The 25,600-nt window shown below is 46.1% G+C and overlaps 2 protein-coding genes across 4 annotated transcripts in view; one reads left to right on the top strand and one right to left on the bottom strand.

Annotated features, from left to right (window-relative positions):
- Positions 1-25,600, top strand: part of LOC125710089 (fibroin heavy chain-like) — a 576,413-nt gene that overhangs the window by 313,152 nt on the left and 237,661 nt on the right. The gene's annotated exons all lie outside the window — the stretch shown is intronic.
- The window catches only part of LOC125710090 (receptor tyrosine-protein kinase erbB-4-like), a 226,808-nt gene that overhangs the window by 174,341 nt on the left and 26,867 nt on the right, over positions 1-25,600 (bottom strand). The window contains exon 1 of one of the 3 annotated variants that reach the window (XM_048979326.1): positions 3,484-3,561. The exons of the other annotated variants lie outside the window; for them this stretch is intronic. Within the exon in view, the coding sequence (XP_048835283.1) occupies positions 3,484-3,553 (70 nt within the window). The 5' untranslated portion in view covers positions 3,554-3,561. Of the gene's footprint in view, positions 1-3,483; positions 3,562-25,600 lie in introns of those variants that run through there. 3 annotated transcript variants of the gene reach the window in all.

The following is a 25,600-nucleotide window of genomic DNA, read 5'->3' as shown; positions in this document are numbered from 1 at the left end:
GAGCCCCTCTGCCCCGTTCACCAAATGATCAGCGAGACGCGTGAAATGCGTGCAGATGGCGTCGGCGTCTCAGAGACGAACATACGAAGGGGGCAATGTGCCTAATTATTCAGGAGTCACTGTAGCTGCTTTCGTCAATTTAGCTCCATTCCAAAACAAATATGGCACATTCACCAGGGTGGAAAATGCTTTATGAATATTGCATTGTGATTAAAAAACCTGGCATGACACCAGTTATTTATTAACAGGCTTGACTTGATTTATTAATAGTACACACTTTCAGCTGAGCATAATTGGGCCCTTCCATAATTAAAGAGAATCTCCAGTCTGTCAGTCAGATCTAAATCCAGTTGGGGACATTAAAAATGAATGCAGCACTTTTGAACTGATGCCGTAATCACTGGGCTTTAAAGTGACCCTTAGGTTTTATGGCATTAAATTTTCTTTTCAAAGTACGGTGAAGGTAGGAGTTACGGTAATTCTGATACCAAAATTACTATACTAACTATATATGATATGTGGACTATTATCAAGTGTTAAAGCATCACATGTGTAATAAGCAAATCACAGCTACATTTTATTACTTGATGGAATTAAAGTGTTGAATTGCCAATGAGCTTCGTTTATCAATTTTTACATCTTTAGGTATATAGTGCTATGAAAGGAGGAGGCTTGCATATTCAATTACGTTTCCTTCTGAAGAATTACTTATTAAATGCTGCTGAGTTTCATTAATAAAAGCAGCTTCCTGGAACATAAACCATAAACACTTGAGGAGAGATCACTTTTACTTTCACTATAATCAAGAAAACCTTGCTCACAAACAACAGGCCTTCCTGGGACTGGATGTGAGACATTTCCAGTCAGTTATATAATGTATTCCCGATTGGTTTGGCTGCTCATTAAATATTTAATTAGGAAATCCTTCTGGTAACACTGAATAAATTTTCCCGCGGTGACAGCTCTGAAGACCACGGTAGAGGAGACAGACAGCTTCATAAACGGATGACGGGTTGGGGGCGGGCCTGTCGTTGAGACGGACACTTCAAGACGAGATGAAAGACAAACAGTTTGCATAAGTTATTCACAGCTGGGCAATTATGTGGACGGCTGATTACAAAACCTAAACAAAGGCCCTGCAGAGAATATTCTATTGTAAGGTGTCCTTTAAGCCATTCAGTTTAATTGAAGAAGGCTGACACTCTTCGGAGTAATATATGGACAGATTAAATAAGGCAATCAGTGTCTAAATAGGTCTGTTGTGATAATCACACAATGATCCCCCAAATGGAATTACAACGTGACCAGTTTTCCCTGGAGGATTCGGTCCTTTGTGTGTGAAAGAGCGTTGAAACGCTGCCTGAGCAGACATCCCAATGTCCGGTCAAAGTGTACACATAAAAACTCAGCGTGTGAAATGCAAGATTTGATCTGGGTCATGATATGTTGAGCCTCCATTAAGCGCCGGATCGTTACACCACTTCACAGTGGCATAAAACAAACGCTCTTTGGCCCACGATTTTATTAATATGTGTATATTTCAATATCTAGCAGAGCCTGGGAAGGCCAACGAAATAGTCGGTCAAATTTCGCCTAGCTAATCCTTGGTTTTTATTGCCTGTGGATCTTCGCCTGTTAGCCTAGCATTTCTGGCTTGGCTAATCGACTCTGGATGGTAACCCTGTGACTGTAAGTAATGCCACTCGGCAGCCCTGCGCGCAGGGAGGCTCATTATCTGTGTTCAGGCAGCATCCACAGGTATCTCAGGTCAGACTGGTTTGTACCAACCCTGTGGAATGAACTTCATTTCTGCAGATCCACTGAATGACTATGAAATGAGTACGAAACTCCTTGTTCTCGTACCGCGAAGATAAATCCCTATAAACGGTTTGTGATTCCTTTCTTATTATTATTATCAGTAATGTTTTTTTTTTTGAAGTTTTATATCCTGTTTCAGCTCCACCATCCTAAACATTTTCCTGCTGAACCCAAATGTATTTTTTGTATGTCTTCCACCAAATTTTTTCTTAACTGCATATAATTAAATATGACACTGTTTATAGTTCAAACTGCAGGTGGAGCCATACTGTAGTGGTAGCTATAATTGCTGTGTGAACTGCTCCCAAACATTTCCCAGAAGCCAGGTTGCTAACAACATTATCAGCTTCCATACCCATGCAACTGAGCAGTTCTAACTTTGTAAGCTGATGAGGGGAGCGTTTGGGAAACGTATCCCTGCTCAGCGACAATTTTCATACAAAGGTACAACAGAAAGGCCCTTCCTGAGGTCTGAACCTCCTTAAGTACCTGTTACCCTGGGTTACCACTAACACTTTCTGGATGCTTCCAGGCACTAAAAAAGGTTGTCTTAAAAATACCATGACTTTTGGCCCAATAATAATTGGAGTCAGCACAAAAGCATACTGTAAAGCATGTAAGTGCAGAGAGTGGTGAACTCTGGAGGTGCCTGGGAGGACAGTGGGAAGTTGACATTTACAGCTTAAACTTCTCCAGGTTCTGCCAAACCAGCAGGCCAAATAGAAAAAAGATTTGGTGCAGCTTCTCATTGATGGAATCAGGGCTTTACGATTGGCCCCATTAATCAGCTACGATACTTAACAGCAACAGATGGGGAAACCTGATTCGTCAGATTCTTTCAGCATAAACATAGTAATAAAACTCATTTGGATGTGAATGCATGCATTGCGAGTATTTTTGTCTTCAAGACGTCAGGCTTTGGGAAACTGGAAATCTTCTTACCTCCAAAGCACATTTTTCAATATGCTTTCCACATTGTAAGCCACTCATTCGTTAGATAAAATTTCTTCAAAAAGGTTTATTCAAAGAGGTCGTACCTCTGTCTTTTGTGTCAGACATATGAGAAATTCTATACGCAGTTTAAAATAATAAAATAAGGATGATGCAGAGAATTGTGAACTACAGAAATAAATCGTACATGCTTCAATTAGTTTTTAAATTTCTGGTTTAGCCCTCAAAAAGGATTTCTTATTTATTTTTTTGCTTGTTGGGTCGTTGTGTTTTTCCTCAATCCCTGTGGTTCCCTCAGGCAGCTCTTTGATTACAACCCCTCGTCCAAGACAATCCTCTCCCACAGTTTTGAATTTTTAATCTGTCCCCTTTAGAATTGAACAGTTCAAGGCCACATCTGAATCTCTTTTTTTAAAAATATCTGAATAAGTCTTTGTAAATGCAACGCAGTGCCATTCCAATGCTGTTTCCAAGCATAACATCGGCAAAGTTGTCAAGGGAAGATTTGCTAAGGAGCTGAAGGCCTCGTTCAGTCATAAATATTGAATTTCAGTGACTGCTTGCAATGCATTATGGGGGACGTTTGCCCCACAGCATAGTCATGGTGCCATTCAGTTTCGAAAAAACAAAGATTCTTAATTTTGTTATTCTTCCTAATGATGTCCGCTGACTAATAGAGATAGTTTTATTGAAGGTGGCCAGCGTCCTCATTACCGTGATTGTAGGGAAGGTGGTGATGAGCTTCTAAGGAGCCCACATAAAGAGCTTCGAGGAGCACAGCCATTCCTTCTCCTTCTCTGGGCACTTCCTCGAGAGAGAGAGAGAGAGAGAGCCAGTCTTTCCAATAATGGATCCGACAGTTCCAGCAGAGGACATATAATCCCTGGGATGGGTGGACTGGAAATAATTAGCTGTGTGCTGGGCTCTGTGTGACCCCTCAGCAATCCAGGACGATTCACCCAACTGTGAAATGGTTCCATTTGCATTTATGACCCAATAAGAACTAATCCTCACCTGCTTCACCCAAGGAAACCCTTTCGATCTCATTTTCGAGTTTTAAGTTCGGCACTCAAGTGTTCATTTAAAATAGTAGGATTCTAATCATCATTTGCGTAATAAGTGTTAGTTATTTCATACCTGGCAGTTTGTTTTACATCAGTACGCACGTCGATGATGGAACCCAGCAGGCAAATACAAAATAAACCTTCAATGTGTTGTAGCAGTTTATAGCTCCATAGATGAACATCATTGGGCCCTGAGTAATGAAAACAATTAGCTGCTCTAATTACAGCACTATATCACTCTTCAATGTGCTGCCAGACAAATACTGTAATGCCATTTAAAGCTCACCTCTCACCCCATATAAACATTTCTGACAGACCAATCAACATCCATCTTATCTTTTCACTGGAGATCTTCACAAATGCTTTGAATGTGTCAACTGCTACTACAAAAGTGGTTGGCTAACTACGCTAAAGGATTAACAAGCCACTTAGCGTGAAATCCGCCTTAATGTGTAGTGTTCTCTTTGCTTGTTACACAAATCTTTGGACTGTAAAACGCCTTTCTGCACCATAAAGTGACGGAAGGGTAGACCGTCAACTGGTTTAACAAGTCAATCAAGGAGGGAAATAGTTAAGAGGCAGAGGCAGCCACAAGGTGCAATGAACCAACGTGTTGTGTATCTACAGTGAAGCACACGGCTTGGTTAATGCTCACCAAAGCTTCCACGCAAGTCTGCTGAGATACAGAGCTTGACAGAGTAAAATCAGATGTCTGTTAGGAAATGTAGAGAGCAGCCTGTTTCTCTGCAACAGTCAAACCGAGAGGGTGAAAACAGGAATATGACGGTACAGAGATGAGTGAACACGGGAGTATCACCCTATTTTAGCCTCACCTCAAAGGGTCCCTTTCACTGAGTCAGTGACCCACTGCATACTGATTACTGCTGCTGACTACAGCCGAATCATCAGAATCATCAACATCGTCATTATTTTGGACCCATCCAATGTTCTTATCTGCAGTGACTTGAAACGCCATACAACCATCTATATTTTTCCGTATTGCTTATCTAGTACAAGGTTGACGGTGTACCTGGAGCCTATCCCAGAATGCTCGTGGCACGAGGCAGGGCAGGGTTGCCAACTCTCATGCATCTGGCGTGACACTCACGCTTTCAGACACTCCGCTCATGCAAGAACTCCTACAGCAAATCTATATTATTCCATTATAAACCAAAAATTGGCTGCATCAAAAGCGTTGGGGTACTTTGCAAACCCTACGGACTATTTACAAGGTAATACAACTGTTGCATACATGTAAATGCGTGCGCATGTGTGTGCAGGCTTGAAAGTCTCACACCAGCCATCTGACCAAAGTTGGCACCACTGAGGCAAGGGATGCCAGTTCGTTCCAGGGCAGGCCATCACACACTATAGGCTATGGGCTAATTAGAGACACCGGTTTACCTTAACTGCATGGTTTCGTACTGAGGGAGAACCTCAAGGCGTTTCAATGCCGAACACAGGAGTCTGCAGCCGGAATGGCGCTTTGGTCGTTGTGAACCGATCGACATGGCGTCCCTGGGGGGGCGTCTTAACACGGCAGAAAGACGTGTGGCAGCAGCACATTGAAAATGCTCGGCGTGACGGAACGTATGTGCTGTGGGAGCTGAATAAACACTCTGCGAGCGGGAATGACCACCGTATGAGTGCTGTTTAAGAATTCACCGTAGGTCTGCAACACGGGGAGATAGGATGTTAGCAGGGGCACAGCAGTCAGATCCCATTTCAGCCAGAGTTTCGGCCTGAATTCAAAGAACAGCGGCAGGATGGCGTATGAATGGCAGACGAATTGCTTATGCATGGTGTGTTAATAATCTTTCAATGGAACGGAATTATGTCGCCCACAAAGCAACGATGGTTATGGAAGCAATCAAATGTGACTATGAGATAATGAGAGCTGTCGCCCGGGCGCCGGGCTGTACAGCGTCTTAAGTGGCCCCCTCCATGGTAAGGTGCCGGTGTTACTTCCTGTCTGCGGCCAGAATTAACGTTTCCGAAAACAGAAGGGCTGCAAGTCTGTGCATTGCCTCCGTTTTTCACTTGGTAGCTAAACCAATTTATAGACCGTAAGGCCATACGGCTGAAGTTACTAGCTTCCGTATATTACATAAGAGGACTGCAACTGGATGCTAATGTCCTGTATCTACTGTGCATATATATGGACATAAATGTATATTAAATATTCATATATTTTATATATCAAACGTAAATAAATATACATTGCATATAAAATGAACAGTATATACATCAAGCATGGCTACTGTAAATGTCCATATAAGCAATATATATATAAATGTATATTAAATATTCATATATTTTACAGATCAAACTGAAATAAATATACTGTATCTGTATAATAAACAGTATATATATCAAGCAGGGCTGTTTAATCCTGGGCGCCATAGCCCATACCACAAATGATGATCATATCTTTTTCCGGGCAGGGCCCCCCTCGAATATTTTTGGCACCGACCTTTTTCGCATTGCGTGAGTGGGATGATAATGCCGGCATTTCATTAGCAAAACATCTGCAACTGCTCTACAGACCAGCAGGGGTCACAGACCCCCGGATGACAAGCCCAGGATTTAAAGGGTCCAGCATTTAGCCCCATGTCCCCCGGTGTCCCCTGAAGTCCCCCTTGACAGTGGCTTCCCATATAAATTGTCGGATGCATTTCCACTATACCAGTGGTTCTCAAACTTTTTTGCACCGTGACCCCATTTTAACCATGGCAGCCGTATAGCATTAAATTAACGCTGTGATCAAGCACACAGTGCACTCTGCAATTTATGCCAATCAATGCCTATCGCACAAATCTGATTGGATGTGCCAGTGAATTTTAAATTAAGCATCTGTGGCTTGGATTCTTGGATTGGTTGAGTGTTCACTAGTTTTGTGCTGGGCAGTTGCAAACCCAAGTCGGGAGTAGGGTGGGGGGAAGGGGGTCCGGAGCCTATGGGCGCAAGGCAGGGAACGATTCAGGATGGGGCACCAACCAATCACAGGGCTCACTCACCTGCGGGCAGCTTGGTAACTCCAATTAGTCTCGGCATTTTGTTTTGGACTGTGGGGGGGAAAACAGAGTACCCTGAGGAAACCCCATGACAACACAGACATGGAACCCTGGCCGAGACTTGAACCCAGATCCCACAGGGGTGAGGTGACACTGCACCACAATGCCACCTCCCCTGAATGCATATATATTCAGCATATCGATTTGAAACATAAATACAAAGTTTTCCAAAGGTCACAGCCTGTGGGTAGATGGTACCCCGGTTTGCGGCCCATATTCTCATACGAAACGGAGTAAGTTGAAAACTTTCTATGAAGCCCCATCAGAGCTCCCTGGGGCTGGGGGTACATTTAATTATTAACGAGGCCTCTCGAATTAGCATGGAGAGCGTGTTCATATGGCCGCCCGTTTCCTGGCAGAAGCGGCCTCCTTATTTAGCTGACAGCTCATTGGGATGAAGAAATAAACAACAATGCAGGCGCAACGTCGAGCGCAGAGTCAGCCTGCTCTGTGACAGGCATGCCGATAAAGCCGTCATGTCCCCAACGTGCCTGCCGGTGTCACGTGGGACAGCAATGATAATTAGCTCTGTGACCGAATACGAAAACGTCAAACCTGTACAAATGCAGCGTTTGGAAGCCGCTCCCTTACACATTTGTAGGCTTAGCGGGGATTCCAGACAAAAGCAACACGCTAAGTTACCTAGAGTCGTCTTTGTTGTCATCTGGCAAGGAGACGCAGGAGAAATAATTAGGCGCTAAACCTCGCACATACTCCAGTGCAGACCTTTCCTGTTCATCAAAAGCTCGACTGGGACGATTTTTCAAAATAAAAGTTGAAGATTAAAGGAAAAGTCTGACAGTGGTTGCTGTAGGGGGCAGTGCCAGTAAGTGGGGGGTGGGGCATTAGGAGCCAACAGACATGTGGTTACTCAGGCATTCTTTGGAGCTGTGACTCCTTGCTGCCCATTTACCCCCCGCCTACCACCCCCCCCTTCAGTGTGGGCCTTGTGGTCGCTAAATTCCCCGCGCTGCTGGGTGGGTATTTTTAGCTCTGGCATGACTGCCGCGATAGGGCTGGTAGTGGGGGGGGGGGGGTTGGTGGCAATGACAGGTGCCGGAGAGTCCCCCCAGCTGCTCATTCCCAGCAGACATGGGGGCCGTGGGGGGGGGGAGCAGCTTCACAGAGCCTACAATGCACGCCTGTTAAAGTCCCTTTTGTGCCCCCACCAGTGTTCTGCGGGGCTGTTACTAAGGATTACCTCCTCCTCGCCTCTCGAATTTTGGAGGGGGGGGCTTTTTTTTCTTTCTTTTTTTTTACTAAATGACCTTGACTGGGCTGCATTTGCTTTCATCTCCCTAGGAAGGGTAAACTCCTCACAAATCCCAGAGCATATGCCCATCACCAGCCCAACTCTGTGTGTGTGTGGGGGCGGGGGGGGGGGGGGGGGGTGGCAATTCCAGTGCGAAGGGCAGAACTCCTGCAGGTTCACAGTGACTTTCAATTAGCGGCTGACTTGCCCCAGAAATGACAGGTACAGTGACTATGGATGCAAGTACCGCAAACACTCTGGGAAACTTATGGATTAGAGCTGCCCACCTGTTGTTAGTCAATGAAAAAAAAAAGAAAAGTAATATCGTATACGGTATACCACGGTCTTCTCTACTTGGTGGAGAAATGTACACAGCTCTCCACTTTAGCCTAGTTCGAAAGATAAGTTGTTACTGAAGAAATTAATAATTAAGCAATTTGCTCAAGGATACCACTGCTGGACGTCTCGTTAATGGAAATCAGATGTTTTGCTATTAGCTATATTTACCTCACACTGATTATGAAAACCAGTTAGATACAAATTGGCATGATTCACGGTATTTCACAAGAAATTACTCTCAATTTCTATTTTATAACAAACATTTCTCAACTGAGGCACTGAGCTAAAAAGCTCAGCTATACTTTTTTGAATATTATTAGCATGCATTGTTAATGTAGACTGTGGATGACTTTGTGCCCTTTGTACAGTTTTGAGACAGTTCTCTATGGGAGCAGAGAGTGAATGATGAAAAGCACATAAGATATTAATCAGGGTCAACGTTTTTAATTAGATTTTTTTTTTTTTAAAGGCAAGTGTAAACTGAGCAGTCACCCATGAAAGTCATTAAGCGTCTTAATTGGAATGGAAACCTTCTTTTTACAGGCACCTGTTCCATAATGATTTACTTCTTGAGAAACGAGTGTCGATAATTCCAGGATTGGATAAGGGAACAATGCAACTGATGACTGTCTTTTTATTACAGAAGTCTGAGGAGGTGTTACGTAGGTCCAAGGGCTACTTGGAGACACAGACCACCAGCAGGCAATTGACTTAATGCTCCAAGGAACAGTACAGGAGCTGATTTACTTCACTGCTAATCACGTTTGACCTGTTATCCTTATTTTTATCTACATCGTTTTTTTTTCTCTCCCTTGCCTCAGCACGAGTGCGGCCCGTTTTAAGTAAAGTGCCTGACCAGCCCTGCAAGATTAGCAGTAAATACATCAATAACACCATGGGCTGTGGTAACGGAGCCTGAGCGATGTAATCGTTTGTACGCTGTAATGTCAGGCCGGCGGCCAGGAGGGCAGATCAGCCAACCTGGGCACTCTCGCCCCCCCCCCCCCTTCTTAATCCACTCTGCTTTTTCAGGATACGCTACAAGGCCGGCCAGACTCGGAACAAAGAACAAAGCCGAAAGTAAACAGATTATTTAAAAAAAAAAATACTAATAACTGCTATTAATATTGCTCTTTCCTTGCTTGACAGATACTTGTAATGTGACCTACATTGCTTAGGAGGTTGTGCCCATTTGCAGAGTAATTTGCCACCCATCAATCAAGGCTGCATGTCTCACCCGCGGGTCCAAAAGAAGGCTCCCACAGGGCATATAGCGGCAGCTGCTGACAAGGTCAAACGCGGTCACAATCCCTGGGCGTTACGCACACCAACAGCTATCAGCGCTCGCCCCTACCGAGCCAGCAGGAATGGCATCTATCACCTGGGGGGAGCGGGTGAGGAACTCATTTTCATGAGTTTTTTTTTTCCATTGTGTTGTTTAGTCAGGACTTTCAACAGCTGCTCGTGGCAAACGCATTGTGAAAACGGGAGCAACTGCGGAGACTCCAGTCACCGTGTCTCACAGCAGCGCTGGGCCAGATACCCTGCTGGGACACCCAGTTAATCAGAGCTACCATACTGGCTTTCCTGGCAGCCCCCCAGTAAAACGCCCCCAGACAAAAAAAAAATCATCCATTACAAGCCCTTCAGCCATTTACTTTTCCACATTTACTACAAGTCACGCTGGCTGACCTGCACACTTGTTCAGCAAAGGTATTAAACCTTTAAATATTTATTTCAATAAAATATCGTAGATCTTCATATCATAATCGTTATATTTGAAAAGGCTTGTCCCTGACAAAGACTGGGCATCTTTGAAATGTCTCCACATGTCTTATTAGGCAAAACGCTAAGAGTTAGTACAGCAACAAGTGGTTCATTTGTCAGTAGCTTTTGATGGATTCCTTAAGGATAAGTCACAGCTGTACCGTACCGCCTTCCAGGTGTCGCCGTCGCATGGAGCTGCTGCATGCGTGACTCTGTGTCCCTATTTTGAAGTTAAGGGCGCGCCAACGCGAGCAGACCTCCAGCCATCTGGGAGGCTCGCTCTCCGCAGCTTTGGTCACGGATCAAGTTATCCGTGAAAAGTCGCTGCTAAGAGACGGTCAAGCGGCCAGGCCGCATGGGGGCCCCGTGACTCATTCTGGGATGGCATGAGCACCCTTCTGTGGAAAGACGTTAGAAGCTCGCCTGCATTAGTCATTAGGTAGCCACCCCGGCCTCTCAGCGAAGCGCGACGTACAGCCGGCGCAGACAGCCGACTGGCAGCAGTCAACAGCCTGTCCCAGGAGGACTCATCCTGAGTCAAACCCTCCAGTCACGTGACGATGTGGCACGCCGACGACCCGATTGGTTCCTTTCGGTTAGACTGACACAAAGTAACCAATGTGAGCTCAGGAGTCCGTCACACTTTCGGGACACCGCAGCGACGTGATTATTGCATCTTATGGCAGATCGTCAGGGATGCATAAGAGCAGTATGTACAAGCCACGAACAGATGGCATTCATGAGCAACGAGGGCGGGGTGCAGGCCAGGGGATCGTAGTCATGGCGGTGGGCAATGACCCCCAGGAGGGCTTCCGAGAGGCGGACGTTAAGCATGCCTGGCCTGTGGATGGTTAGGCATTGATGCGTAACCACAAGGTCTCGGACTTTCCCAGAGAGGCAAAACACTGAGAGGGATTTTGACAAAAGGTCGTCCATAGTCCTTGGGGGCATTTAGGCCAGCGAACTGAGGTGGAGGTCGTGTCAGTCACTGCGAACGGAGAATGACAGATTTATACTTCATTGGGAAGCAGAAGGTTATGGAGATGGAAGGTCATGTTATTAAGGGAGGGGGGGGATGAGTGGTGGGGTGCTTAAGCACATGAGCCTGAAGGTAACCTGAAGGTTGTCAGTTCAAGCCCCAGGAGGGGTCCTGATGAAGTACCCTTGAACAAGGTAATCTTGTTCCTGTAATGTATATTGTAATATAAATAGGTAAAACTTGCTTTGGGCAAAAGCTTTAGCGAAGCAACAAAAAATTAAGATTAGGAGTTACTGGATAAGACGGTGGATCCGGTCTTCTGCTGGTTCTGATCCCCCAAAGGGGTCTTACTCATGTACCTTGGAGAAGGATGTTACCCGTAATGCACCTCTTTCAAATATTCAGCACTGAAATTTGTTAGGTATAAATATATAAGCTTCACATTCCGCCCAGGGTAATGTGTAACCCTTTTGGGGATTTGCGAATTGCTTGCATTAGGTTCTGTTTCATGATAACCTCAAAAGCAACACACAATTTGCCCTTGAGATGGATAGAAGATTCAAGAGTCTATCTATCTATCTATCTATCTATCTATCTATCTATCTATCTATCTATCTATCTATCTATCTATCTATCTATCTATCTATCTATCTATCTATCTATCTATCTATTCTAACAAAATACTGTAATTAGCACAGAAACTGCATGTGATGGATATACAATAGTAAGTTTGGAAGAGGTGTACAAATATTTGACATATATAATAAAATACATGAGATACAACATCTGTAATCATTTTAAAACATCATCTGGAGACTAATTTAATGATGCCTCTTTTCCATATGGAAAATTGTATAGGTTTTCTGGGCTGTTTTATGAAGAAAAATGTAGCATCATTAAAGAGCTTTAAAGGGCATTAGCACCTTGAAAGAGATATGAGAGAATAGCAGGCCGTAATGGGAGGTATTTACTTCAGCTTTAATCAGGCCCAGGCAGGGAGAGTACAAAGGGCCGAAGCTGATCCGTCTCCCTCTCTCCTCTCTCTCCAAGTGACAGCAGCCAGCATGGACTGGCAGCTGTCACCGGCCGTCCAGGCATAACCCTCGATGCTGCTGAAATACATGCACCCCCCCTCCCCCCCCCACACACACCCACCAGCCCCTGCACTGTTCACTTCCAGCATGAAGCGGGATTGCAGATGGACTTTGGGGGATTTAGCATGGAGGGAGCAAGAGTGCAGGGTCTGAGCTGGAAAATCCCAGCCACAGTGTGGGAGTCATGGAGTATGAAGAGTCTGGTGCCTCCTGCAGGCTGGGGAGGGGAACAGCCCCCCTTTGTTGCTGTATATCCCCCTGCTGTGGACCTGCAGCCAGTGAGGCAACATCCCTTATCATTTATTACTGCGACATGACAAGACAGCATCCATATCATTTATTATTGGTATTACAACATTTTGCATGCTCAGTAGTGTGCTAATCCAAAGTCACCTACGGCTACAAAGCTTACATTTGATGTCTTGTGACACATTTTATATTTATTGGCAGTTAAGCACCTCATCCAGGGCTGAAATGCGCCCCCCCCCCCACACAAATGCTCATCTCTTTTAGCAGAGAGCATGGCTGTGATCATGGTGATACCTCTCTTAACCCCCCCCCCCCCCCCCCCCCCCCCCATATATTTTGTACTTGTTTGTTTGTTTTTTGCTTCTTTTTCACAGGCGGCAGACGCCACCCCCCCCCCCCCCCCACCCCCGCAGCACGTAGCCAGCTGTCAGGATGGAGAGCGACGCGTCACCCTTCGCTTCCATGACGATCTGTCCTCCGCGTGTCACTCGCGCCCCTGCCCCCATCGCGGGCCACGTCTCACTCCAGCACCCTCATGACACTCTTCATGGCTCCACTGTCCTAGACTTTTGTACTTTCCCTCTCTCTCTCTGTCTCTCTCTCTCTCTCTCTCTCTCTCTCTCTCTCACACACACACACACACAGACCTTACCGCTTTTAAACTTGACCCACTGGCAGATTTTATCGAGACAGTTTTAGGATTTGCATCTATCCCACTGGTGCAGCCCGACCCACTGACCACTACGCCACCAGCTGGTCCTTTGTAACCTGTGTGAATAATATATATATATATATATATATATATAAAACATACTAAGAAACACTGAAGTGATGGATGGAGTGATCCGATGCAGCCCCAATTGAGTAAAAGCGTTTACTGTAGCATGCATCAGAAATCATGGTAAATGGGCGGACTGGCCCTTTAATCAGAATAGTGAGTCCAGAATTCCTTCATAGACCCACCCACAGAACAGTACTGGCACCAGTGACAACAGCGTGCAATGTGCACTGGTACAAAACCCATTTCCTTAACATTACTGTGGGGGAAATTAGACCTTTCTTCCCCATTGCGCTTTTCAGTCACCTTTCTTTACCTCCCCCCTCTCTTTCACCAGCTCCCCAGGGTCCCAGAAGTCCCTTTTTATATTGGGAATGTACCGGGGGTATATAGTTGGGATGGGCAGTACCACTGAATTCCGTTTTGATCTGATTCAATCAGATGCCAAGGTTGGCATCGCCAATCCCGATCTTCAGATTTGGTGGTGGCACAACCATGGTGGTAAAAACCAGGCTGGGGTGGGTGGGGTAGTGCCGGCAGGCGGGGGAGCAGTGCTGGTAGATCGATAATTACATAACCCTAGAGCCCCTTTCTCCTCCCCGGCCTGGTAGTAGTTCATGTCCTGCTCCGTATAATAATATTAACATTTAAATTATCAGGTTAAACAACGGATATTTTAACATTACAATCGATTCTCAAAATGAAACATTCAGATCGAAAGAATTGATATTTCAGTATTGAGCTGTACATCCTTGGTATATAGAGCCAACTATGCATATTTGCAAATGTTCCAGAAATGCATCTTGGTGAATCACGATCCTGTGGGTCTTTGTAGTTGCACCTTAGATAATAATAATAATAATAATAATAATAATAATAATAATAATAATAATAATAATAATAATGATTATGATTGGCACAGCACAGACTCAGGCAGGGGAGTTGCAAAGAGGGGGAAGTTAGGGTGATTCCATTCAAGGGCACTAAAATATTTGAAACGTAATTGGATTGGTCTACGATGGAGGCACCTATTGATACGCTTTCGTGGGCCCTAAAATCTTTAGTGGCATCCCTGGATACTAGTGACTTGCATGAATTTCCTGAGACTCGCGCGCATTTGTAAATGCACAGTGTCAAAATACTAACAGCACCATTTGTCTTAAACTTTGTAAGGAGGAACATTTCCTGCAAATTCTGCAGATAGAGCATTTCGCCTGGCTTCAGGTGCCCTGTTAAAAGGTAGCGGCGTTAAAAGGTAGTCCTGTACCCCTCGGGATATGCACTGTATGTGCAGTATACAACCCTGTTACTGTTGCATTGCTCCCTGGAGAAAAAACAGTTTTTTCCTTTTACCCGTCTGTTGGTGAAAGTGAGTGTCAGCCACCTTTTTCTTTATTTTGAAGGCGGCCTTCAAGCGTTCGGCGGTGTAATGGCAGACCCAGGCGGTCCCTCGCATCGCGGCCATAAACCTAACAGATGGTTTACTGTTTCATTATACTGACGGCGCAGTTTGGGCCTTAAGCGAAGGTATCTGGGGTAATTAGCATGTAGCTGGTCCGGCTCCAAGCCGCCACTCACGCCACGGCTAATTTGTGAGCGTGCCACGCGGAGGGACGGGCCGGTGGTACCGCGGGAAAGTCGTTCATGTCACCCGACCCGTACGCCTCTATCTCCATCAAACAATGCGGCGTATGGATACGTGACACCCTTTCAGGCCCACGGTGCAGAAGCTGCCTGTCACTGTTGGCATGGTGACCCTCTATGCAGAGGCTCAAGGGTCTATATATACACACACACACACACACATATATATATAAAAAACAGCACGGCAAAGCACGCAAAGTGGGTGGCCTTTTCACCCTCCAAAGACAGCAATCACGGTACTTCAACTATCTGAGAGCTTCCTAAATTAACCTGGAACGTTCCAGCAAGACAAAAAAGCTTACCGCCGTTGTTTATACAAACACTGCCATGGTTTCCTCGAGTTATTTATTTATTTTTTCTGCATGTCCCAAACAGGCCTCGTTGGTAATCTATGGAGCCTGTCTCCTTTTCCCTGCCTCCAGTCCCTCCCACACAGACGTGAAAGCGCTTACTGCCTGTGTCTATAACGTCCTCAACGTCCCCCCAGCTGCTTGCTAAAACAAGCTGTACTGGGACCACTGACTCATTCATCCATTTTCCGGAACCATTCCCCCACTACGGGATCGCAGTGAGCCTGGAGGAAGAGCAGGGCATGACACAAGGGACCCTCTGGATGGGATGCTAGCCTTTGTTGTATTTTTAAAATGTTTTTCCAGTCCTACAGACCTCCTTGCTACTGGATAAGTAGCTTTTGATTCATATTTTTTGCTTTAATATCAAATCAGAGATTTGGTCAGGACTTGAAGCTCTCTTTGTCAGATGCCATGCAAATTTCTATTCTAAAACAAATGGAATTCCAAATAACTCAAAACAAAACAAAACAAAAAAAAAAACAGTTTCATGAACAATTCACTGGGAACATTTTATTTTTATATTAGCAAGCCTCTAAATCTGCAAGGAAGGATGTATTTACAGGATGAGAGAGGAAATGTCATTCATCAGTGTTTGTACTACCTGCAAATCACCGTTTGCCTTTGTGACCGCCTCTGGTCCATATCAGTGCTTTTGGAATTCACAGAAGGTAATTTGTCATGATGGATGGCCCTCACTGGGTTGGAGAAAGGCTGCTGAATTCATGATCAAAGATGTTGCAGGATGTGCCCAATTTGTCTGTTTACAGGAGGCTGCCAAGTGCAAAAATCACAGTGTCCACAGGAGAAGAGGTGAGAGAGGTCAAGGGGTCACAATGCAGTGCTCAGATGCAGTGCTCAGATGCACTGCATTGTAGACCTCGTTATGGGCCTTTTCTCAAAACCCAGGCCGACAGCTGCGCCGAGAGCATTTTCTCCTTACTTGTTTATGGGGCAAGATCTATTGACTTAGTTTGCTGGAGCAGAATAATTTCCAGAACTTTCCCTGACAAACAAAAAGCAAGAAGCAAAATCTCTGTCTGTGATAGGCTAAACCCAGCATCATGCCCTGCTGGATACAAAGCTACAGTGCAGCTTTGAAAAACGAGAAGTGGCACATCCCCCCCCCAGAAGATTTTGCCGCACTCTGTATCGGGTAGGGATCACTAGTTTTCAGCATTGACCAGCCTGAGTCAAGAGTTCAACATATGATGGCTTTTATTCTCCTGTTTCAAATATACTCCTATTTCTCAAGAACATGCTCCATTTTAGAATATTTCACTGTTTAAACTGGGAAAAAGTAGAAAAAAGTAATTAATGCAGGTTCTTTTGTAAAAATGCCCCTAGTAATGAGCTAATTAATTCATTACGAAGTCAAGACAAGACGGGCTTTTTGAATGCTACGCAGAAGCATCTTTTGCGGGGCAGAGGGGCTCTCCGACAAGTAGCAAAGAAGTGGCCATCTCCTTCACCCCCACGAGACATCACTGCTCCAGGCACTGTACACAAAGAATGTTTTCCCCTCCCTTTTGGTCACATAAAAGTGATGGTCGTATGATTCTGCAGATGCCTATCAAGCCCTGTGAAAGGAGATTTATAACTGAGAGGAAACTCGGTGGTGATCCCAAATGAAGCAAAAAAAAAATGAAAATCATCTATCCACCCACCAATCCATCCATCCATCTTCTAGATACTTATACATTACAGGACTACAGTTCTGGATTCTATCCCAGACAGCAGAAAACACACGACAAGTGATGGGATGCCATGCACTTATATTTAACTTTTATTAAAAATATGCAAAACATGTTTGAAGTACATGTACAAGCATATGTATATAACCATCCATCCATCCATCCATTTTCCAAACCGCTTATCCTACTGACTCGCGGGGGGTCCGGAGCTTATCCCGGAAGCAATGAGCACGAGGCAGGGAACAACCCAGGATGGGGGGCCAGCCCATTGCAGGGCACACTCACACACCATTCACACACACATTCACACCTACGGGCAATTTAGCAAGTCCAATTAGCCTCAGCATGTTTTTGGACTGTCGGGGGAAACCGGAGTACCTGGAGGAAACCCCACGACGACATGGGGAGAACATGCAAACTCCACACACGCGTAACCTAGGCGGAGACTCGAACCCGGGTCCCAGAGGTGTGAGGCAACAGTGCTAACCACTGCACCACCATGCCGCCCCCCATATATAACCAACGACAGAGAATTTTTGATGTCTGTATGAAAAGCTGATACGCATACAGGAGCCTATCCGTAGCTACCTACCTATCGGCGTTATGCATGGGAATGTCTTGCTGTCAGCTGTTAGCTAAGAGAGCATCAACTTTTGTTTGAGCAGTGAGCTGGGCAAGGGATCACAGCATTGCTAAGTTTAGCCAGGGGCCCATGTACACACCTGTTTTCTGGCCGGTACGATACTAACATGCTCGGGAGGCTTGAGCAGCCAGGTGGCCTCGAACCTGCAGAGGTCGGCCTCATTTTTTTCTCCCCTAACTAACACTGGTGTTTTTGTTTCCTCTCCCCATTGTCTCCTGGATGTTTTTCTCTCTCTCTTCGCCACGGTCACGTTCATCTGTGATCCGGCTGTTGCTAAATCTTTGTTAAGCGCTCTGGGGCAACTATATCACGACAGGCGCTATATAAAAATAAATTGAAATTGAAATATATGGAAGTGGCTGTAATCATTATACAAACTACTTCCAAGAGACCAATTGAGATAAATGACCCTTATAAATCTTTTCTCCGTGTGTCTGCACACCGGCAATGCAGACAAAATAGTCCTGCAGACAGATGTGCGAAGTAGTCCCAGATGGAGTCGTGCCCAAAACCGCAACCCACTTGAGGTGGGGATACGTTTCCACCTGCCCAACTCACATGAATTGTCCTTGAGGCAGAAGGAGGTGATGTGGTTAGGTCATCAGCATCACAATTGTAGAACATTCCCATACGTCTTGGCGTAGTCTTTTTCCTGGTCATTCTCCGCTCTTTCTCCTTCAGCTATTGGAGCATGAACTCATTGATAGCGGTCGTCGGACGCATCTCGAGCATTTCAAGGACGGGACCCCGGCCACCTCTTCCAAGGTGACTCTTCTGTAGAGCGTGGGGAGCAGAATCCGCACATCTTACAGCCATATGTGTGAGACGACCCCTGGCAAATTTACACTCCATCTGCCGATAGGATGTGACACTGAACTGGCGTGGACAAAATGGCCGCCGCCCAATCTCGTCTCGCTCCAGCAACCACGGCACCATCACCAGCTGTGGGCGCCCTAACTCAATTACCCACCACAGCTATCTCAGAGCCGGGGCATAAATCTCTGCCGTGGGCTCATAATCAATTCCCGGGGCACTCCCAAGGCCCGGCGTGGTTATGAGGCCCTCAGTGAACAATGCTTGGGGGAAGCAAGACCTCAGAGCCATCTGTCTTCTTAATGGTTTGGTCACAGTTCATAATGAGGTATAATATCATCATATGCGACTTAAAGAAAAATAGATGGCAAAAGGATTTGTGGGGGGAGGGGGGCAGCCGGACTGGTCCTGTCTTTCCGAATTAGCCCCCTTGGCCTCAGCACCAAAAGCAAAATGGTCACTTTTTCTGATGGGACTTAAACACTATCCATAGCTGTGGGCTGGTGGTGGTGTGGAAATCAGGCACACTTAGCTCCTGAAGTACCGCTTCACCTAAATGGAAAACAAAAATGTCACACTCGTAGGTAATTGCTCCGGAAAGCCGCTGCTAGAACTCGCTTTCCGTTGTGGGCAAACCGATCTAATTAACTGTGGAGTGGCTCTGTTCATCCCCGAGCTCCTGGCGCAGGAGAGGAACAGGAATAATGAGTCCTGTGAAGTGCCCCCCCACAACCACCCCCCCCCCCCCCCGCGACTCCGCCGTCTCCCGCGGGGTGACAAACAGCCGCGGCTCTCGGACGACGCCTTGCCGAGCAGCTCTGTCAAATCTCCGCTGGGCCTCCCGTTTACAACCGGCCAGAACGGCAGACTACTGCAAAGCTACCAGTTACCCTTTCTGTGGCAATGGTGGGGTTAGGGTGGATCCCAAAATATTACCGAAATAAAATCATGAGCCAGGATCAATTCGGAGCCTGCCAGAAAGGTTGAGTGGACCGGTAGTGGACGGCAACGTGGTGGTGGGAAGGGTTTGGACAACTGGGGGGGTCTAAAGGCCCACCAGCTGAGGGTCATTTGAACCCAGCTCCGGTGGAAGTGCTATTTTGGGCTGTCACACTGCGGGTGCCGCTATCTGGGGCAGGGGGCTTGGATCGCCCCCGCTCAGTTAAGCCCGGGGAGTGTGTGGGGCCGGGGGGTGGGGGGGGGGGGGGGGGGCTGTTGTGTATGTGCGTGTGTGTGCATAAACAGTTGGGGGAAGGATATGTAGGATCTGGAGGTGGTGGAGAGGCAGTGTTGCCAACACAGTGAGCCCAAAACAGGACCTAGTTACCGAACCAATGATTTTTCAGCAGATCGCCCCCCCCATCCCCAGTGGCCTTAGTGTCCGTCGAGCACAAGGTGACCTGTGCTAGCCTTAAGCACAAATATGATGCCATATCTCACACTTTGTGGAAATCTGGCTACAGTTGGGACAAAGGATGCCGGCGACGTACCGTAATGCCAGATTCGCTGGCTCTTTGAAGCCTGTTTACATTTTCCACAGAGGTTATTTTGTATAAATTCAAGATGGCATGAAGAATACTTATAGAAACTTCTACAACATGTACAGCATGTTTTTTTGGAATGTTGCTGCCAGGAGTTGACGGGCGCTCGCTAGTCATTAGGGCATGGCGGGCGATGATGTGGACTCCATCCCAAATAAAGGGCGCCATTTCTTATAAAGCAACAACAGCTGGGAGGTCTGTCATGCGGCATCCTCTGGCCTCACAGCTGCCTCTCATATTCAAACCTGGCCTCTCACCTCCATGTTCCCCTTTGAGAACCATGAATCAGTTTCTACAGAAGTCCATGACAGAGCCGTGACGCTTCTCCCTGCAGAGGTTTGGCGAACGATTCACAGGCTCACTTGGACACAAGCTGAGAGGTGCAGGTGAGTCATGCAGTGTTACTTCCATCACATAAATAGCCATCTGTCCTGGGCTTTCACACCACAGAGTCTATGGGACTTTGGGTCATCTGTAAACCCAACAGGACAGTAGATCATTATCGCTATGAGAGCAGCTTCTCTCACCAGCACACACAACTTGAATGAATATAAGGAATATCAATGCAACTTTGTCCAGGTCCACCACAGTGTTGATTCAAGATTCATGATGCCCTATAGGCTTCTGGGAACAGGATATTTTTCCCCACTGCTGTAGAATGTGAACGCTGACAGTCGATTCCAAAACTAAACAAAATGAGCGTCCCTCACTTGGAGAACCCTGACCCAGTATTTCGCCATGGGAGGAGAACTTCATTACAGGGGGCAGGTGGATGGTGGGAATGGGGCAGGCAATCAATAAGCCTTCCCGGACTTCACAGTTCTTCCCGATGACAGGAAATGAAGGAGAAGGCGAGGAAGACCCTTATTGTTTGCACAGCGCTCCAGGGGCTGAAACAGCTAGACTAACCACACAACAGAACGCAGAGACCGAGGTCTTAGTTGTGCCAAAAGAAAATTCCACTCCGAAGCCTAGAAATCTCCTCACTGTTGACGATAGACATATTTCCAGCTTACAGTGTGCGTCACAATTTTGCCCAAGAACCAGCAAAAATCTGGGTCTGAAATGCTCTTGCCTCCATATTTCAGTCTATGTGACAGTTCATGTAAAATAGTAAAAAAAAAAGCACACAGAGTAAGACATCAGCTCTTGTAACATTCGCTCTCAATGCCGCACAAATAAGGTTGACAAGCATGCAAGGTTGTTGTGTACACAACAGAGTGAATTAACTCACATAGGAGATAATGCAGCACTCTCGCTATATTTATCACAGTGATTAAGTAAGTGTAAATCTGGTGTTACAGCACGCAACACAATGATCCCCCTGTTATCTGACTGGGTAAATACTGCGGGTCTCACCAAGCTGAAAACTGGCCCCAAACGGCGCTCCCACGACTATTCATCATCCACGAGCCAGTGCATGGCACCAGTGCCGCCCATCAGGCACTGCCCAGCATCCATCCCTCCCAGCATCCATCCCCACCTAATGTCCTTCCCCGCCCAGTGTCTGGCCCCACCCAGAATCTATCCTCATTCCGTGTCCATCCTCGCCCTGTGTCCATCCCTGTACACTGTGTCCCCGCCCACTGTCCATCCCCAACCAGTATGTCCCTACCCACCGTCCAACCCCAACCAGCATGTCCCCGCCCACCGTCCATCCCCACCCAGTGTCTGTCCCTGCTCAGCATTCGTCCCATTTCGAAAGATTCCTCAAATGCGGTCTAGAGATGCATCCTCTTTTGCCGAATCAGGAAGAATACACCTGATGGGTCCTTGGCCACCCAACATATCTCAAGACTCATTGCGTATTCATTACGAGGTAAAATGGGTGTGTCTCAGCTAGGCGACAGGAGCGGTCCTTTGTGACTCAAGGGCAAGCGCGGGAACAGCCGGACGACTCCAAACCGTCCCATCTGACAAAGCTTTCCATTTGACCTTCGAAGAACGCAACCTACAAACCCTTCTTAGACCACATCCTTCGGAGGATCCAGCTTTTGTATTTGACACAGGCATTGTGTTCAAGCTGGAAGGCTAGGGCGCATTGCGCCAAGATCGATGCTCACCGTGAAAACCAACAAAGCAAGAAATTAACACGAATTTAGTTAAAGATGGCTCTTGAGAACTGATTGTTTCTTTTTTTAATAATTTAACTCCAAGCTCGGAGCACAGAGTGAGTAATCAACCAAATTCAAGATACAGCAACGGCAACATGCTGAATGAATTCTAATGACATTCATCAGAATTTATTTGTTAGGTTGACACCTTTGAAGCCCACAAATATATGACTTTTCATAGGTGGAAACTTGGTAAAGGTGCTCAGCAAATAGCTGCGATGCTTAAGGATGTGAGATAACAACAGACTCCATGGTATGCATGCTTCTCATTGGATGAATATCCTTACTTATTTTAACTGGTTTTCTGTGATACCAGGCACACTTGCATGCAGAATCACGGAGTTTGGGTGCAGGTGGTGCACATGGGGCTGGAATGAGCGTCCTTGTGGCACGCTGAGGGATCGTAAAACAGAGCGTTAGGAAATGTCTGCGTGGGAGGGATTGTGCGAAAAGACGATCACAATCACCGCGGTGACAAAAGACCAGAACACCGATATGGTGCAAATTACTATCAGAAAACAATAAAAGTTAAACAAAAGTGCAAAATTCACAACTTACTCGTGAGGAAAACAAGTATTCAAGACCTGTTTGAGTGGGAGTACCATGTTCTGCCAATAACTGCCTGCCACGACTAGTAACACTACCATTACTATAACCATTACTAAAGCCTGGCACCTGCTTATTATTAAAATTATAAACGTCAATCACAGAAAAGGGTTAGAAAATGTGCTTGTCATGACCTGCTCGTCGGCTCCTCATGTGTGCCACGCCCCTCTGATTACCCACGTGTTCTTCCCCGATTGTACCCAGCTGTGTCTAGTTCCTTTGATCAGTCCTGTGTATTTCAGTCCGGGTCTTACCTGAGTCCTTTGTATGTCATTGATGTTAGTGAATGTTCATGCTCCCTGTTCCCTAATATACCCCAGTTTGCCCCGTTTTCTGCCTGCCTACTCGTTCCTGATCGCTCGGGCTGCCTGAGCGATCTCCCGTTCGGCACGACCCGTGACAGTGCTATATTACATTCTTATTTTTTCCTTGTTTTTCGTTCAGATGGTTCATTCATGAGTTACATCGTGTACCATTTCAGTTAATGACTTTGTACACACATCTAATTGATGCAGTTTATTTAGCTGTAAATTGATACAATTACAATTTATGTTTCTCTATCAAGAGCAGGACACCTCATGGGACCCAACCCTAGTATCACCAAATTCCTTAAATATATATCCATTGTGCTTAAAGCAGAAGAGAGGTTGGTCCATGTCGCCTGATACGTGTCACAGGCTGAAATTCAGCCTCCTTCCCATATGCAGTTTCAATGTTCTCTCTGTTTACTTGGGTTTCCTTCATTTACTGCTGCTTTCATCTCAACTGGTGTCTTTAAATCGCCATTAATGTTCATACGACTCACACTTGGGCATTACATGGGGTGAGCGTGTGCACAAGGCTACCGGGACAGGCTGGCATTCCTGGCATTCCCTGTGCTTGACAGCGTGCCAACTCTCTGTGACCCATCTCTGGTTATTGAAAATTAATGGATGGGAGGATGTTCTATGTTCCTCTGTCTTTTGATCAGTAGATGCCTTCAGCAGAGTACCAGACTTTGATACTTAGGCAAATGCAGAACTTCTGAAACACTAAAGGCTTCAGAGATGTCAGTAATGGCTGAGCTCGTCCTGTGAATTTGTGATAGGGTCTGAGTGCTGAATCCTCTTTCAGGAGCTCCTACTGAGGTCATTCGTGAGGTGGTTGGGTCCACCATGCCCTCTCCTCCTCCTATCAAAATGGCAGAACATGGATATGATCTGGGCTTGCTGAACAAGAACGGGAATTTTGAAGGTAAAGAATCCAGAGCGACTGGGGTTTGTGATTTAATCACCGTCAAAATATCCATGAAAAAAAATCTATATAAAACATTGCAAACTTCTTTAAAGCAATTTAGCTTCAAGCTACAAATCACTGGGCTGCTATGGTTGAAATTGCAGACCACAGAACAGTTTAAGCTGTTTCAGAGAGTTCCTACAAATCATCCGATAATGAATGTTCACTCGGTTCACTGAGAGGTGAAAATATGGGGTGTAGCTGCTTCAAGTATGACTACCCTGCATCTTTTGCTGACTATCCTCTGGGCACAAGAAAATCATTCCCCTAGCATTGGGAAAGAAGGCAATGGGGCTCTTCCCCTTTCATCTACTTTGCAATCCTGCATGCCTGGAGGGTAAGTCCTTGAAGGTCCTACCTATGCAATGCAGGTTGCTTAAAATGCATTTTGCATCTCAAAAGCCCACAGAACAAACAGGAAGGTTAGAAAAACACAGATATCACATGTCGGGACATTTTTCTTGAGTGTTAAAAAGCGATACAATGACCTACCAGGTCAATAATGGAACGGGAGCGATGAAGTGGTTCATTGGAGTACAGGTGCTGACCATTGGCCAATGGAGAGAAACGTTGAGGCACTAAGACACCTCATTGGCTCCAGACTCTACCAAAATAGTCATGATCACAGAAATTCTACCTCTATCAATTGATCAAGGAGCATCCTCACGTGTCTACTTTTGACTAGTTGGACAAAGCAGATAGTGAATAGTTGTAGGCCTCACCGGTGAAGACTGGAATTTGCGAACCAGAAACTTTCAACAGGATGAGGCACAGTGTTCAAACCGATGAAGCCCAATACATAATAAAAGCATTTACGTAATAAAGTTATTTTGCCTGCTGCTTCAGTATCTAAATAGATAAATAAGTAAAACCATGAAAGAACATCCCACATGTAGTAAATGAAGACTATTGATCTGATTTTTTCGGTCAAGGCTCGAAAGTGTCTCATTTTCCGACATGTGCATGGCTTCTTAAAAATGGTTTGTTCCTTCTTCATGAGGCCGTGTCAGCACTCTGAATGGATAGTCAATAGGGGGTGAGAAGCTTAACTATTCGGCATGGAGGCAGGCAGGGCATCACAGGGGTCTGTCCAACTCCAGACAGGCCTCCTTTACCCTGTTCCTTGTGAGGATTGAGCCCTGTGCCACTCCCCCTATTCTGGGCCTGTCTACTGGACGATTAATGGGTTCTGGTGCGCCTCCCTCTGTCTGCCCTCTGCCCCAGACTGCCACCCAGGAAGAATGATTCTGAGGGAGACGAGGGGAGCATGTCATGTCTGCCGTTGGTCTCCAACAGGGTTCCAGATCTTCGCTGATGCCGGGACCTCCTCCCCACCCTTGCTTGTTGAAGAGAGCGTGTGACACAATAGCCTTGTCAACCACGCACCGCAGACTCCCACCGCCGCCCACGACGTGGAGGGGGTGAAGCCATGGGAGCTGAACCCCCCACAACAGCCGCCATCTCTGTGAGAGCATGGTGGAGAGGGGTGGGTTACTAAAGAGTTCCTCAAGGCCGAGAAGCAGTGTTTAGGAGAGGCACACTCCAGGTGATTAAA

This window comes from Brienomyrus brachyistius, chromosome 16 (assembly GCF_023856365.1).
Source record: "Brienomyrus brachyistius isolate T26 chromosome 16, BBRACH_0.4, whole genome shotgun sequence".
NCBI lineage: Eukaryota > Metazoa > Chordata > Actinopteri > Osteoglossiformes > Mormyridae > Brienomyrus > Brienomyrus brachyistius.
The sequence above is the reverse complement of the archived record's forward strand: the minus strand, read 5'-3'. Positions and strand labels throughout refer to the sequence as shown.